The sequence below is a fragment of the Peromyscus leucopus genome, chromosome 13 (assembly GCF_004664715.2).
Source record: "Peromyscus leucopus breed LL Stock chromosome 13, UCI_PerLeu_2.1, whole genome shotgun sequence".
NCBI lineage: Eukaryota > Metazoa > Chordata > Mammalia > Rodentia > Cricetidae > Peromyscus > Peromyscus leucopus.
The window spans coordinates 32254399-32271556 of NC_051074.1; the positions used below are offsets into that span (position 1 = coordinate 32254399).

General features: G+C 42.0%; 1 protein-coding gene across 11 annotated transcripts in view; it reads left to right on the forward strand.

Moving 5' to 3' along the window:
• Nucleotides 1–17158, forward strand: part of Dock10 (dedicator of cytokinesis 10) — a 248888-nt gene that overhangs the window by 33868 nt on the left and 197862 nt on the right. For 4 of the 11 annotated variants that reach the window (XM_037210223.1, XM_037210232.1, XM_037210227.1 and 1 more), the window contains exon 1: nt 15505–15984. The exons of 3 other annotated variants lie outside the window; for them this stretch is intronic. In XM_037210223.1, the coding sequence (XP_037066118.1) occupies nt 15826–15984 (159 nt within the window). In that variant the 5' untranslated portion in view covers nt 15505–15825. Of the gene's footprint in view, nt 1–15504; nt 15985–17158 lie in introns of those variants that run through there. 4 more of the 11 variants (XM_037210225.1, XM_037210233.1, XM_037210226.1 and 1 more) reach the window with 2 other exon arrangements.

Sequence of the window (17158 nt, forward strand, 5' to 3'; positions counted from 1 at the left end):
CCCTTTAAGGGTTTTGGGTTTTGATGTCATCGTCATCATCATCATCGTTGTCGTCGTCGTCGTCATCATCATCACCATCATCATTATCATCATCGTCATTATGTCATTTGTTGTTGTTGTTGTTGTTAGTTGTTATCTGCCCACCTGGTGCAGACCACACTGATCTGGCCATGCCAATGCTACAGTGGGTACTGTCTAGGACAATTTCAGCTCCTCCCGTGGTGAAAGCTGTGAGAAACAGGGGCTGTCACTAGTTCCTTTCCATCTGCATATGTGGATATCAATGACTAATGGCCTGAGTGTATGAGCATCCTCCTGAAATGTGGTGTGGCCATTGCCAATGTGGCAAGTAACACTAAAACGCTGTGTTTCAATATTCTTATGAGTTCAGGAGAACTGAACAATTGATCAAATCTCTGCCAGGAAAACCAAAATATTAATTATATGTCTGTCAATAATGTACTCTTAGAAGTAGAAGCAGTTTCTACTTCTCACTGAGAAGGTTTGTTGTTGCATGCTGTTACTGCCCTTATCAGCGGTGCACTGGGGATCAAAACTTGGAGGAATGAGAGCTTAGGTAAATGGCATTGGAGACAGCAGTTTGCTTTCTTTTTTATTTATTTATTTATTTATTTGTTTGTTTATTCATTTATTTATTCATTTATTTATTTTACAATACGATTCAGTTCTACATAACAGCCACAGATTCCCTTGTTCTCCCCCTTCCTGCCCCCTCCCCTTCCCCCCAGCCCACCCCCCATTCCACCACCTCCAGATCAAGGCCTCCCCCGAGGATTGAGATCGACTTGATAGACTCAGTCCAGGCAGGTCCAGTCCCCTCCTCCCAGATTGAGCCAAACGTCCCTGTATAAGTCCCAGGTTTCAAACAACTATCTCATGCAATGAGCCCAGGACCTGGTACCACTGCCTATCTTTCTTACAAGGCAATAGGACAAGACTGCTTGTGCTTGAAGCGTCCTCTCTCCGTGGACACCAGGGGGCGATGCTTATGTGGAAAAGGCCAGAGTATTTACCTTCTAAGGCTGTTTGCTTTAAGGAACTTATTATCCGTTTTCTACCCATATCCGTTACCCAACATTCAGGACCTAGAGCGAATAGCTTCTAAGAAACCACATCTAAACCTCTGAGCGGAATTAACTGGCCCTCCATAGCCACTGTGGTGTGAAAGTTTTCTAGCCTCTTTAGAATTCAAGTGTTAAAATCTGAACACCGAGGCAATTTAACCAGGAGGAAGGGTTTGGAGTCTGATTATTACAGGGCAGAGTCCTCATCAATGGAATCAAGCCCGAGGCAGCTCTTTCCAGCATGTGAAGACACAGACATTGACATCTGTGACCCTGAAAGCAAACTCCTCTCCTGACTCTAAATCTAGGACTTCTTTATCCACTGGAAATATGAGGAATGAATTTATATTGAGTATGACACCTTGTTTGTGGTAGCTATGGCAGTCGTAATGGAATGAGCTTTGTCTTTCCATAGTTCGGTGATTAAAACTCAGAAGATAACATACCAATGCCCATAAAAGTCCTCATCTGCCTTTTGTTGACATAAAATAGCTTTAAGCCATTTTTAGTAGACTGGCTCTTCAATTAGCAAATTCTGAGCCAAATGAACACATTTTCTAGTGGTTTTTCTCCCTAGTAATAGCTTGAGTTCTCTGTGCCTTTCTCAGAGGCACTAGCTGGCCCATGTCAGTCCCTTTATCCAGCCCTGCTGTTGACATGGACTTCCTTGAAACACTGTGCACGTGTTGAAATTCTCTTGGCCTTCTGACAGGAGTGGCACTATTACTTTCCATGAAATGTTGGCAGAAAATGCTCAGAACAATGCAGTGACTTCTTCCCTTATTGGGGTGTTCTCTATGAAGTTTTCCATGAAGGGTTTCGATAATGATTGTAATGATTCTGTAAAGATTATGATGAACAAAGCATTTATTTCTAGATGCTGGGAAAACCTTAAAATTCAGGAATCTTCCCTTGGATTTGTTTTTTTTTTTTTTAACCAGCAGGAGATGATTAGAAAGTGCATCAGTGAAACTACTGAAGTCAGTTTTCTATGATGTGCAAAACTGGGGTGTGTGTGTGTGTGTGTGTGTGTGTGTGTGTGTGTGTGTGTGTGTGTGACAGGGAGAGAGAGAGAGAGAGAGAGAGAGAGAGAGAGAAGTGATCTCAGTGCTGTTTCACAGCTGATAAGGCATAACCCTGTGGCTTCAAAAGGCTCACGTGTGTCTTCCTTAGAGACAGCAGTGTTTTTGCATAAAAGGAGTATGAAATTGAAAGTCACATTCTTTCCCCCTTGAAAACACTGTGATTTCTCTGTCCCAAGGTCACTTGTGAGTCTAATACTAATTGCTTTAGTGCCCTGTGACATCAGACAGAATGCAGTCTGAAGAATGATCCAAGGGATGCTATGGTGCTACACATGATAATGCTTTCACCCCATGGCTGAGCTTTTCTGAGCCTTTGCTATGCTGTGCAATATGGATTAGTGTCCACTGTTAGGTTCTGTAAAATTAAAACTCTTGGGTTGGGACCCTGGGAAAGGTTGCTTTTTTACACTTAAGTTTTTCTTTATCAACGTTATTGCCAACAAATCAGGCAACATTTTAAAGAATCCATCAAAGCAAATGATATCTATGCATAATATTACCTCTTGATAATTTTTTTTAAATATTTGCACCAATTTATAAGCTGCTGTCTGTTTCTCTGTGTGCATTACTCTAGTCTCAGGATACACAGGACAGTATCCACCAGCACCCTGTAAATACTAATTCAATGAGGAAGGGAAGAAAGAGACAGCAGAGGAGAGCTGAGATGCCAGTGTCATAAATTCGAATATCACTTCCTGCAGTGGCATTGCTAATGCCATCCTAGGGACAACTCTCACAAGAAGTTTAACTGTGAGGTTCAAGCACAACACTTTGTAGGGGAAAGTGCATCTGAGAACTCCCACAATCCCTTTTCTGTATTAAAACCATTTCCTGGAGCTGATCAGCACCTCTTTGATGGAATTGAGTGTTGGTAGCAGACACCCTTGGGTTGAGAGTAAAGGACAAAGGATGAAGGGAAGAGAGGGTCTATAGATAACTTTTTTCTGCTGTTTGCCAATGAGGGAAGGCCAAAGAGTGTCACAGAAATTTCAAGGTTAAAAGGGATGTTATTTTGTTTATTCTGTATGGGGGAGAAGATTCAGGGCTATTTATCAGGAAGAACCAGTAGAGGGGAGGGCAGTGATTGACAGAGTGTGACCCTGGAAGACAAGAGTTCATAGAAGTGGGGCTGAAAGCGCAAGAACTTCCCTCTCATCAGAAAAAAAAAAGGAGAACGTGGGGTGGATATATGTAAATATTTTAAGAGAGCAACGATCATACAAATAACACTACAGTGTGGAGCCAAGAAATCCCAGATGCTTCTGAGACATTTTGGGGATATGTGTTTGCTACTCATTCATTCATTTTCATTCAGCTGTTGGTGTTGACTCACATACCAGCCCCAGAGGCAAATTTTTAAAGAAATATATGAAAACCTTATAGTAAGTAATATTCTAACTGGGAATGGGAAGCAGGTCACTGTTTGTCCAGTCCCCTTCATTTTGTTCCTGGAAAGTAGCAGCCACAAGGAGGGGGTGATATTAAGAACTGAGATATTTGAAACATGAGAACATATGTGCCAGTCATTGGGAAATCTGACAGTGTAGAAGAATTTTACAGCATTGGAACCTGACATGAGAGAAAACACAGAAAAGAGGCAGCTGAAGCAAGGCATCTCTGCTTGGCAGAATGTGTCCATATCTTCATGCTGACATAATCACCTTCTGCTTCCTCTCCTTTCAGTTTCTTTATTGTTTTTTCAGTCACCAGTCTTCCCTCTGTGGGTCTCCCTTCAGGTCTAGCATCATCTAGTCCTGAGCCACATTCTCTTGGAGCCAAAAGTCTCTCTGAGTTTCTCTTTCTGTTGTTTTCTGCCTTGTCTTTGAAATAGTCTTTCAGCAGAACTTCTTGGCCAGGCTGTCTAGCAACAAGCCCCCAGGATATACCTGTTTCTGCTCCCCAACATTGGGTATCTACATCCAAAACTAGAGGGAAGGCTACAGGAAGTGAGTGAAAGAGTGATGCGTCTCATATACAGACAGGCAGGAAGACCTTGTCTGCTGGCACTGGGCATGAACCAATAACCTCTTCCCTGGAAGAGAAGCTTTCAACAGACATTACCAGTAAGGATTATTGGCTAAATCATGCTAACATGGAAGCTACTAGAAAGAGGCAACCTTGATATAGGTATATTTTAGTGACTTTTTCTGTGGATGCTTCCCACTTTCACTTTATAGGCTGTTTATTTATTTTTTAAAATCATGCCAGATATGATGGCATGCACTTTTAACTCCAGTCCCCAGAAGGCAGAAGCAGGTAGATCTCAAAGGCAGCTTGGTCTGCACAGCTGTTTCAGGCTTGCTGTAGCTACATAGTGATACCCTGTCTAAAAATAAATCACATACACTGAATGAATTTCACAATGATATATATATAGCACATTGCCTCTGGTATTGAGAGCTGTGCAGAGATCCATGGACAGTAACAGCTAGCCACAGTACACTCCTGAGTGTCTCTTCATCCCTCTGTTGGGTGGCAACCAGACCCTGGCTAAGATTCAATTGAGGTAATTTTCAAAGTAGTTGAGATTGCATCTTGATTATATACATGTTTCTAAAACCCTAAGAACATATGCAGCTTGATTTGGGCAATGTTTCGTGCATCCTTGTTCAAGGGATTTTCAAGGCAGAAGCAATGCTAGTCTGGTGGCCATGTGTCCACTCCCTTCCCATAACCAAGAAGTCTCAGAGAGAAGTTCCACTTGAGCTGTGGCTTTGCCATCTGGCAGCTTGGCATTGTACCTTTGTTGAGTGGAAGACAGAGAAGGCTTAGGGGAGGGAGGTGGGAGACACTTTCCATGATCAAATTTCAGTTCTCTTTCCTTGTGAAAAATGAACCTTCTTCCTGTTTGTTCTCTTCAGTACTTGAATAGAAAACAGGATACCGACGACACGTTGCCTAAAGGGTAAACACCAACATCCTGCATTCTGCCTTGCATTCTTCTCTTCTCAAATGCTGGAAGCCAGAGGCTCTCTCCACCCACTACCGGACATTTCTGCTTTTGCTTGACTTCCAGTGCCATTGGCGATGGAAAGGCACATCGGTTTCACTGACCAAGTGACTGAAGTCTATGGGTGTTTCTCAGTGAGCTCCTAAATTGTAGGACTTCTTCCACTGGGCTTTTCCTATCACACACATCTGGTTGGATGATCTCATTTATTCATCATCACTTAAGAAGTACCCTCGTTTAAGAAGTACCCTTGAAGGTGGGGATGGATGGGGCTGGGGGGGAAGGCTGAGGAGCGGGAGGTGAGGGGAATCTGTGGTTGGTATGTAAAATGAATAGAAAATCTCTTAATAACAACAACAACAACAACAACAATAATAATAATAATAATAAAAAGAAGTACCCTCACCCCTGGTCTTCCACCACCTCAGGTAAGAGTGAAGGCCACACGGCCTCTTGAGGAACAACATTGGCTTCACATGCCAGCAGAATAAACTAGATTTATTAAAACCAAGAAGTTTTCAATAGAAGGTGAACATTACCTTATGACTACCCATGCCCCCATTCTTGGCTAAATCTTGGCTTGTCCTGTTTCCTTGCAAGTATCTTAATCTAGGGTTTGTTGGCCTCTTCCCTTGAGTCTGGCAAAGAGCAAAGCTCTGGTGTGCTCAGGTTCCCAGCTTCCCCATCTCCAGAGTTGATTTGGGAGAACACTGGAGGCTTTGAAGACTGTCATCTTTATGTTTGAAAAGCAGCTCATGACTATTGTAAACTAGATTTCAGTGGGGATGTTTAGGACGTGGGTGGTTAATTCCTGCCACGACTCAAAAAGCAAAAGCGAGCATGAGAAATAAAATAGAACAAGCACTGAAAGTACAGCTAATCGCTTATTTATCCAGTGTCATCTGAGAATATTTTCCCCATTGCTAACTTTTGAAAATAGCTCAGTTTACTCAATTACTTAACTTTTTATTGCTAACCATAAGAAGTACTTGTCAAAGTAGAAATTCTTTCTAGAATGTCTCATAAATTTCTCTAATGCTGTGCTATGGCTACTGGACATCATTTGATTTCCCTGGTGCATCAGTGTCTTTGTGAGTCCTCGTTATCATGCAGGGTTTAACACTATGCCATTCATATCGACCTTTATTCTGTTTACAGCTCACAACATGGATGGATCCCAGATACCATGGCCATTGATTTTTTTTTTAATCTTTTTAGTTTTGGTGGGTTGGCTATCATTGGTCCTTTCCTTTGTAATCAATCATTTCCTTTGTAGGTTGTTCATACTTTAAGTTAACTTTGTTCAGCCATGTACTGGAGCCCATTTCACTGGTGACATAGAGCCAATAACACTTTTTGCCCCCCCCCTTGACCTTGATCTTGATCTTGTATCTTATTCTAATGCCAAGACTTTGCCCTTTGATTGAGTATTGTCTTTGTACCTTGGTTTGCAGGACCATTATGTGTCCTTTAGGTATTTAATTGGGAGAATGTAGCAACAATAAACATAGTTGCATTAGTAGTAATGGTAAAAGAAAAGCTAAGAATATTTATCTCAGTGTTATACACTGCCTTTGTTACAATTTTGGTTTTTGGGTTTTTATTTTTTTGGGTGTTTTGGGCTGCAATGAGTTAGACAGAATGTGTGTGTTACCATTACAATATATTCCCAACAAGCACTAATTAATTGTCAGAGAACTGCTTTCTGTCTGGTTGTAGTGATTTAAATAAGAATGTCGCCCATAGGCTCAGGTATTTGATTATTTGTCCCCCGGTCACTGGTACTGTTTAGGGAAATTTAGGAGATTCAGCCTTGCTCGAGGATGTGTGTCGGTGGAATGGGCCCTTGAGAGTCTAAAAACTCCTGCGGTCACCAGGGCTCTCTCTGCTTGTGGTTCAGTGTGTAAGCTCTCGGGTTTCTATTACTGTAGCTGTACCATGCCTCTGCTCCACCATCATAGAGTCGTACAGACCTGGAACCACAAACACAAGTAAACTACCCCCAATTGTTTCTCTCCTGCCTAACTATTGGCCAGTCAGGTGCTTTAGGCAGGCAAGGTAAAACAGCAACACATCTTTACATAATTAAACAAATGCAGCATAAAGAAATGTAACACACCTTTACAAAGTTAAAGTAATATTCCATAGCATGAACAAATATAACACATATTTATATAGTCAAAATGGTATTCCACAACATCTATGACCAATGGAGTCAACTTCCTTTTTTGTTACAACTCTTATCAGACAGTTGAGGAAAATTGAAGCTATGTTCCAGACAACAAAACCAGGATTCAAAGTCAGATGGCTTTGACCTCAAAGTTCATATCTATTGTTTTGAGCCACTTCCTATATTCCACACTGGAATGATGCAACATCAGATCTCCCACCAGGAACACAGCCGAAGTCCTGTCTGACTAATGGTTCTCAGTAGGCTGGCTTGATGGCAGGAGTGACCACAATCCTTTGGCACTATGCATGATTGCCTTCAACAGGAACATCCTTCTATTTCTAATTAACTGCTCCATATTTCTATTGGATCAGAAGACACATAGGAATTGTTTTGTTTCCAACCAAAAGCTACTGCCAGTTCAGTTCAGCAAGCTCTAAAAGGACCCATGTAAGGTAGTAGAGACAGTGTGAGAACCTGCTCCCTAAGCTGCTCCCATAAGCTTTGTGAAAGAAAACATGAGCCACCTCGTCCTAGCTCTGCAGAAGCTAGAGCTCTGTCTGTTCCTTCCTGGGACTTGGCTGTGATTAGAATAGTTGAGGTTGCAAAATGAGAGACCTTAAGCTAACCGAGCATTGTTATAATATTTTAAACTTGTTTACTTGTGGAAAATGACTGCATACGCCTCTGGAACTTGTGACCCATTACCATGGAAACTAACTTCAAAGCACAGGGGAGGCATATCTAAGATGCTTACTCCCCCATCACTCAAGGAACATTATGTGTCCATGGACAAAGAAAACGCAGGTAGGAAAAAAGAAAGAAAAAAAAACACTGTGGAGGAGGTGGGGAGAAAGCAGGAAATGTTGTTGGGAAATCCTTACGTCTTCTCTTTTTCAACGATGGTGAGATGTACAGGATACTTACCTTGTATCTGATACTGGGATGAGCTCTTGACATGTGTGCTGGGTCCCCATAAGTGCTCGTGGTTTTGAAAGACAAAGACATACACTTTAAATTTCTGCTCAGGCTGAGAAAGGCAGTGAATGACTCCATGGGAACTTACATTTCGGCAGTCTGCTTCCTGAATTTTTGCTTAACTCCTACATCATTAAGAAGAAAAGAAGAAAGATGTACTGTGCTCAATGTAACAGACACCTGAGAAATGTATTACATGATATTAATGGAACATTTAAATTATCCATGTGCTCAACAGGAAGCTCACTTAGAGAGAATGAAGGATAATTCTTTGATGTATCTAAATGTACCAACAGAAGAATAATTGGCTTTTGTGCTGTGCCCGTGCCAAAGGGAAAGAAATGAAGATAAAGGAGGGCTTGGCAACCACACCTGGGTTTTTAAAACAAAAGAACCACATGCTTGCTCCCAACGTGAATAATTGTACAACTCGGTCAGCACATGGGAAAGATGCCTGGAAGAAGGAAGCAACTATAATTAAGTGAAACTGAAGAGAGAAAGAAGGAAAGAGAAGAACTCTCCAAACAAAAATATGGAAAAAATAGGTCATAGGTTACCATTGAAGTGCACGAACGTGCCAAGCCCTTGAGTTGAAGTAGACATAAGAGAAGCAGGTTGATGCCCTAGGGAGAATCACTCTGATATTTGTGGTTTCCATGTTGCATCTAAGAAGGTCCCAATGCACACTTCCTAACCATTTAATTCAGATCCTGTGTGAGAGGACTTACCATCTGGAGGTAAACGTGGATGAAAATCCTTCGTAGTTCCTGCCCTGGAAAACAGCCAGATCCTGTGAACTGGTTTTACTTGACTTGGAACTAAAATCTATTTTCTTTTCATCTTTTTGTATACTCCTCCTTTGGGTCACTGTGGCTTGGAAACAGCTGAATCTCTGAGAAATCTAACAAGAAGCCCAGTATAATCAAGAGCTTGGTGGTGGTGGTGATGATAATGATGATTTTATCTTTATATTTCTACTGATTGATTTTGTTCATCCCACAAAACTTCAAGGCATTCCCATGTAAAGATCTGCTATAGTTTAAATAAACAGATGGGCTTTCTGGCTTGCTGCCATGGTCTCTAGGTCTTTTACCATTCTTTTTCCCATCACAGAACTCAATAGAGTACATAGGGTCTCAAGACAGTTACATGAAGTCTGGAAGGGAAGCAAGCTCTGTCAACATATATGGTGATCACCATCAGGTTGTCATTGTCTCCGAAGATAAGTAGTTCATGTCCTGTGATGTGGCCAACTTGTTGGCTGGATCTCCAGGACCTCCATTCTGGGGGCACTTTGGTGTTATCCATCTTCTCATATCAATAAGATCAGCAAAGGATTGCATAATATGCCAGCTGCATTTCCACATTCCAAATATATGTATCCATAGCCATATTGGTTGGATGACTGAAATCATTCCTGCTAGTGAATGTTTCTCATGGTAAACACATTTTTCAATTTTTTTAATCAAATTTGTTGCATTTAAATTTATTTAAATCCCCATTAAAAAGTGACTTCAACCAATCTTCACCCCAATAGTTTTCTAGAGCTGATAAGTTCCCTCTGCAGTTGTGATCCAAGAATTCTCACAGTCTTCTATGGGGTACAGATGAGCCCTAAAGGGGTATTTCTCTGGGGTTGCTTCCTTGATACTGTTCATCATGCCCAAGTTTGTCTAGTATAAACCTATTTTGGGAAGACAAAAGTTAGAGTTGACATGTTTAACATTCAGAATTGCTTGTAAAAGGAGATTCTGAAGCGGGTGACGATATTTAAATTTTGAGCCTGCCACTCGCTGTAGCTACAATTCTTTGAGCCATTTAGTTTCTCTGTGCCTTAGTTTCCCCAGTTGCACAAGGGGTGTGAGCATAGCACTCTCCTGCAGGTGGAGGTATAAATAAATGAATGTGCTGAGCAGATGGTAAGTGCTCTGTGCAGTTGTGCTTTCTTGGTAAACAAACCACATTATTATCACACATAGGCTTGACTGCAAAGGGAACACAGGATGTATAGTAGTCAGCCAAGTACACAAAGTCTTAGCTTTTACAGATGATATTAAATATCATTTAATATTAAATCAATCAGAAGGTTACAGCTTGTGTGTTGGAACCAGACAATAGAGTACAGTTGTATGGGTTGAGGCTTAGGGCTATGAGGCAAGGTCGGCCAGAGGAGGCTTCTGAGGGGCAGTACCACTTCCATACTGAACCCAGAGGCTAAGAAGGGAGGCGAGCAAGCCTGTACCACCCTACTAGCAGAAGAAACACTACTTCTGATCTCTCGATAACTGCTATGAGCCAGACTCTGTTTCAGTTATATCACTTATATTAGCTGTAGTAGTTACACTAATATACTCATCTATAAAGCATATGTGCTCATTTCACACTGGCTACCACTGAGATTCAGAGGATTTAGTCAAGTTTCTTGATGATACATTTCCTACTGCTCATGGAGCCTTCGGTTCAGCTGGATTCTGAGACTGAGGCTCCTTTTAACTTAGTACCCTGTGCTCAATGGCTGCCTTCCCACCAAGTTATCATCAGGACAAGAATCTCTTTAGACTGGAGCCATGTTGTTCAGACATATTGATTCTATGTATGGTCCATTTTTCTGTAAGTTAGCTATCTGTGGCAAGACCTCCATAGTTGGTGTATCTTGCTCTGGAGACAGATGGACATTGGAAGGTTCCTTCTTAATTTGGTCAGACTGACAAACTCTGGTAAAGCTCTTAGAGTAATCAGTGTGTCAAAGATGTATGAACCAGACTGGTAAGAAAGCAAGATACTGCCCCTGCCCAAGCCAAACCAGAGGGTTTCTGTGAGATACCAACACATGGGTGCTAGGTGTTGTAGAAGAAATGTCCTCCTCCTATAAGTGTTGTTAGCCCCTGGTGTGTTGAATGATAAAGTGGCCTTCCTCTTGATTTCTCTCATCCTTTTGCCTGCTTCCTCCAGCTGGGAGTCCTTCCTAGACTCGATGTGCTGCGCCCTCCTGCTGAACCTGCCTGTCTCCTCAATCCTTCACTTTTAGTTACTGAGGAGTGTGAGCATGTTCACTTTTGGTTGTTCAGTGGTACTCAAATTCTCCCCTGCTGCCGGGACACCCCCACTGCCCCCCCCAAACTTCTCATCCATCCCTTCTCTACTACTCCATGATGTCTTCACGTGGTTTGGGGAAGACGGAAGGTGACATATGTGCTTTATCTGCTGTCAGAGTTCTGGGCCTGCAGACTCTGCTTATGGGGAAGATGAGCTCTATGGGCCCGAGGACACATTGCACATCACACACACACACACACACACACACACACACACACACACACACACACGGTGGGTTAGACTACATAAATTGTCTTGCATTCTAGAGGCTGGAAACTCAAATTTCCTTCTCATCTATATAGATTCCTTCTTTCCGTGTCTTCTGTGGCTCCTTGACCTTGTGGATGTAAAGTCAGAAAGAGAAACTTCAATGTTTCTTCCTAGTATAAGGACACCTGTCTTAATGGATTAGGGCCACTCAATTGTGATCTCATTTAACCTTTAACTACTGGATAAATACCTTCTCTCTCTAAGTGTATCCATGTGGTGGGGAGTCCTACTTCATCGTGGGAATTTGCTGGCTTTACAGTTCAGCCCAACAATCCAAAATCTCAACATTCCCATGCATTTCCAATTACAGTTGAAATAGTATTGAAATAGTGACCTAAAATTGACATGGGGTAATACAATGAAGGACCTGTCACCAGGATGTCCAGAAAATGCTAAAACTCATCTCTATTCCTACCACAAAAACCTTCAATGAGCAGTCTTGGTTTGCAGTACAAAGTACAGCAGAAGACTCCCAAAACCCAGCTTCAGGTCAACATCATCTATCAGTAAAAGACACAGAGGCATCAAGTATTTGGGAAGGCAAAGAAGCCATGCTTCACCCTTATCTCGGCCAACTCCAGTCCCATCCAGGATGGTCAGGATAGATTTAGATATGTGGCAAGATAGATGAGATATATAGATTTAAACACACAACTCCTACATTATTTAACAAAGCTGGAGAGCTCCAATACTTTCAGTTGGCATTGTTTATTTAAATTAAATGTGTTTCCTCTCCTATTAAAGAAAAAAAGACCTTTGGATATACTACCCTAGTGGTAGAAATATCTGCTCCTACACTTAAGGAACCTTTAGGCCAAAGAATCTTAGACAACTACTCTAAAAACCCTGTGAACTTGTCAGGATAAGCAGTTCCCAGGCAATGAGCAGTTTTCTGACTCAAGGGCAGGCACCCTTCTGGTAAAATGGGCTATCTGGGAAGTGACTTCTTATCCTGTCCCTTAATTCTTTCCTCTTTCCTTCTTCTTCCTCCTCTTCCTCATCCTCCCCTCCTCCTCTTCTTCTTTGCTCACCCTCAGTTTACCTCTTATGACACCTTTCTATCCTGGGGCATGGTGACTTGACCATGGCATCTTCCTTCAGCTTTCCTTTTGTTTCTTTGGGAAATGAAGGTTAATCCATATCTACAGGACATGGCTTTCTCAAACTCCCCCTATCCCCCCCTCCCTACTATGCATTGGTTTAAGATTTTATAAATGCTGGATGAATCGGTACACGGTATGTATTTAGCCACTCAAAAATCTTACTCCCAACACTTTGGGAGGCTTAGCAATGCACATTGTTAGTGACAATATCACATGAGAAAAAGAAGCTGAAAACTTCGCCTGCTGAGTTCACTTTTAGTCGGTGTCTAATGAAATCATAAACGAATGTCCAGCTAGGGGAAGGACATAAATGAGAGCAAAGGAAAGGCTCTGTACGTTATGTACAGGTTGGGTCCTATTTGAAGCCAAATTAATGATTCATAGGAAAAACAGCAGACTCCTGATGAAGGGTATATGGCTTATTTTAAAAGATTTCCTTTCGGCCAGTGCACATGCTATGTTGATATGAGGGAATGTTTCTTTAAGAATATTTCTACGTTCCCTAGGCAGACTCACCCGTGGCCTTGAGATAAGCCTTAGTGCTCGGAGCCTAGCCGCTTTCTTCCCGCTTTGCTGCCCGAGTAGTGGCAATTTCTCATAGGAGCTGTTGAATAGGTCTGATTCATGTTTCTCACTCTTCATCCAGTTTGTTCCCTGTCCAGTGGATAACTGTTTTGTTGGGCATTCTCTTAAAATAGAGATTTGGAGTCAGAAAAAAAAAAAAAAGAATGAGGGAGTGAGGAAGGAAGAAGGGGGAGGGTAGTACAAGCCCCTCCCTAGCAACCCATCAATAATGGGGGCAGATTCCCCAGAGGCAAAGAAAGGATCGATGCAAACAGGCTCCTAATAGCTAGAAAGCATCCCATGTAGTTCCCTAAAGACTGTGCCATCTGCCAAAACATCTGACTCCAAAAGCCACCCCAAAATGTTAGTCAGATATAGAGAAAGGTGGCCAGAAGGAAGTTCAGGAGACAAAGTGTGCCTTTGGACCCCAGAGTGTGTGACTGAACTAGGAGTCTTCTCCATTTTCCAGCTGGAGCTGGAGCTGTGTCTGATAAGCCTGGATCTGGAAGTGTGTCTGATAAGCCTAGAGCTGGAAGTGTGTCTGATAAGCCTGGAGCTGGAGATGTGTCTGATAAGCCTGGAGCTGGAGATGTGTCTGATAAGCCTGGAGCTGGAAGTGTGTCTGATAAGCCTGGAGCTGGAAGTGTGTCTGATAAGCCATGTGCTCATGGGCAGATGATCTTTACCCATGTAGAGGATTGGAGGGAGGTCTACTAGGAGACTGGGAGGAGGTGGGTAGAGTGGGCACCCACATTCGTAGAGCCTGCAGGAACAGCCATCTTTCAAAGGGTACATCCACAGACAGGAACTCACTCACACTTGCCACTCGGTTTCTGTATTCAGATGATCTCAACGGTGGCCTCTTGTCAGTGAATGCCCCAGTCGTCTGGAGTGAAATGGTTTAGATTAGAGAGCAGGCATGCTGACAGAGGTCCAGAGGAAGCTGAGGACTTGCCAGTGCCGTTAGCATTTTTTTTTTTCTTCTTTCTCTGGCAGCACTAAAATATGTTTGCTCAAAACAGAGCGAGATGAAAACTATTGGCAGTCAGTACTTCTTAAAAGAGGAGGGGAAAACATGAAAAGAAACATGTTTTATTTCTCTGGCAGACATACCAATTAAAATGATAGTGTGTTGTGACAGATTACTGAGTAATGGATGCCTAATTGAGCATTTTGCTATATGCTTCTGGGGAAGTGACTTGAGTGTGGCTGTGTCGACCACACCTTACACCAGAACAAACCTTGGCTAAACTGCGTATAGTAGCATTCGGTCACAAGGAGCCCCCAGACTAAATAGAATATTGTTTTGTTTCGATTTTTATATTTAAACCTCTGACAGTTAGGCTGAAAGAACTCGCTTGGCAAAAAGATCCCAACATTGACAGTTCTCCTGGGGATTTCATGCTTTCCTCATTTGTAAGCAAAATCCATTTTCCATGAGATATTTTTAGCACATGTATCCCCTGCTGTCCTATTCGCTTTCAGTATACCATTAGGTCTTGAGGCCATTCCAGATGGGTCATGTGATTTCAAAGCATCCGTCTTTGGTTCCCTCCTAAGTGACTAGTCTTACAGAAGTCAGGGAATACTAGACCCTTAACTACCAAAGACCACAGTGTGCTTTTGTGAAGCCTTGGCTCTTACAGATAGGATGTTAAAATGTTTGCCAGCTGCCTCTAAGAGGTCAGCTTGGCAGAGTGCACTGGGTGACCTCAGATAGAGAGAGAGGTTTTCAGCCTTGCAAACTGCCTATGTAAATATAAAAATGTACTAGGCTGCAGAAATGTGTGTGTGGGAACAGAACAACCACACCATTGAGAAGAAATCATGCAGAACACTGGCATCTCTCACATGGTCTGTTATCACATGCATACTTTTGATAAACCATCTTGACATAGGGTACTCTCCATTGCTAGTGCCAATTCCTCTTCTGGAATTTGTGCAAAGTAAAACCCCGGATGACTTAATGAGGTAACCAGAAAAACTTCCTTCCGAAATGTTTACATTTTTTAAACTATAGTTTGTCAGTCAATATACTTCCTTTGCCTTGGGAGGAGGAGAGTCAGCATGAAGTCTGATTTTCAGTTGTTTAATTTGAAGAATGATTTATGGTGTGTGTGTGTGTGTGTGTGTGTGTGTGAGAGAGAGAGAGAGAGAGAGAGAGAGAGAGAGAGAGAGAGAGAGAGAGAGAGAGAGAGAGAGATGTATTTACCCAAAGCTCTGAAACAGGAATCCAAGACAGTCACTGTAAAGAACAGAAAATACGCTTTTGAAATGTATTGAGAAACCCTTTCTGGATGAAACGCGCTGATGTTGATGAGTGTGTTCAGTTTCTGTGGATCAAATCTTCCCCATCTCTGCATCCAAGCTATCTGGCCGTGATCAGATGATCACAGCTCAAGGAAGTGATTGGAGGGCGAGCTGGCTGCAGCTGCCGTGTAGGCTTGCTCCGGGGACAAGGAGCCACTGTTTTTCAAACATAGCATCAACATAGAAGTTATTCTGTAGGCTCCAGGATGCAGCGATGGGCTGCACTGCCAGCATTGTTCTGCTTCAAGCTTTTCGCTCTGTGGTGCAGAGGAGCTGTCCACACATTTGTAGAAGGCGCCAGGAGGAACCATCCCATGAAATCGTGCCTCTTGAAAGTGACGACGAAATGAGTAGACCCAGAACCCTCATAATGGTACTGTATTCCCGGCAAACAGACTCTCTGGATTGAACTGCTATTACGGAGATAGAAGCTACAATTTGGGAGGGTTCGGTGTTTGGCTTCAGATCAAGATATGTGTGACCTGAAGTTTGCTGCCTTGTTATTGCTGTTTGGGAGGAAAATAATCTCTCAGGAGCATTGCTGTTGTTAAGAGAGGTGGTTTTCTTTCTTAGATCTGTCATGTCAATTGTGGTGTGTCTGTGAAATCCTCTGCTTCCTAGCACTTGTATGATGTTAACTCTGCAGCATGAAAAAAAAAAAAAAAAAAAAAAAAGAACAAAAAGAAATTTGACATTGAGTTTCAGTGGCTTCTGTTATAACTCTTAATTTGGAAAGGGAGCCCAGATTGTGGGTTTCTTTGGGTATCACCTATAACAATCACATTTTGTAGGTGCTGGTAGTTAGACCTCTAACTTTAAGAGATCTGGGGTTGTTTTTCTGTCCTTTTCCTGACTCTGAAACGGAAATGCTTTTTCAGAACGCTTAGTTAACTTTGGCACAAAATCAGAGTAATTGAGAGTTTTGTGGAACGCATGATGTTTTCATTCAAACGTTGTTTCTTGCTAATTGTAAAACTATATAATTTTTCAATTTGTGCTTTTATTGTATCAGGTAGTGTTGCTCCTCTGTGCCACTGTTCAAGCAGAGAGGATTAAGTACAGAGTCACTCCTTACTTTAAGATTTGGGGAAGAGATCTGCTTAGTCATTGAAATCCCCTGTCAGGATGTAAACGGTGTGCTGAACTTTCCAAAACTGGGCATGTATTAAAGTCAGAGTGCTTTCAACACAATTTTTTTTCTCTTAGACTTTGGTGTTCAAGGATATAGTAAATAATGAATGAAAAATACCTGTTGCACTAACAGTTCTTAAATGAAAGTCATTTGGCCCTCGATATGATTCTGAGTGATGGTGACCACAGTGTAACTTTCTACACGAACTCTTTTAACAAATCAAGATTTGAGTTTTCACAAAGCAATACCACTCTTGAATTAAGGGCTCTTCACAGAAGCAGGAAGTCCAAACAATTTCACACTTATTATCCCTATAAAACTTAAAAGGGTTTGAGATTACTCAAAGGTCAAAAAAGTCCTGTTTCCTAACTTTCATTAATGGTAATATACTTAGAGATTATATACATACTTATGT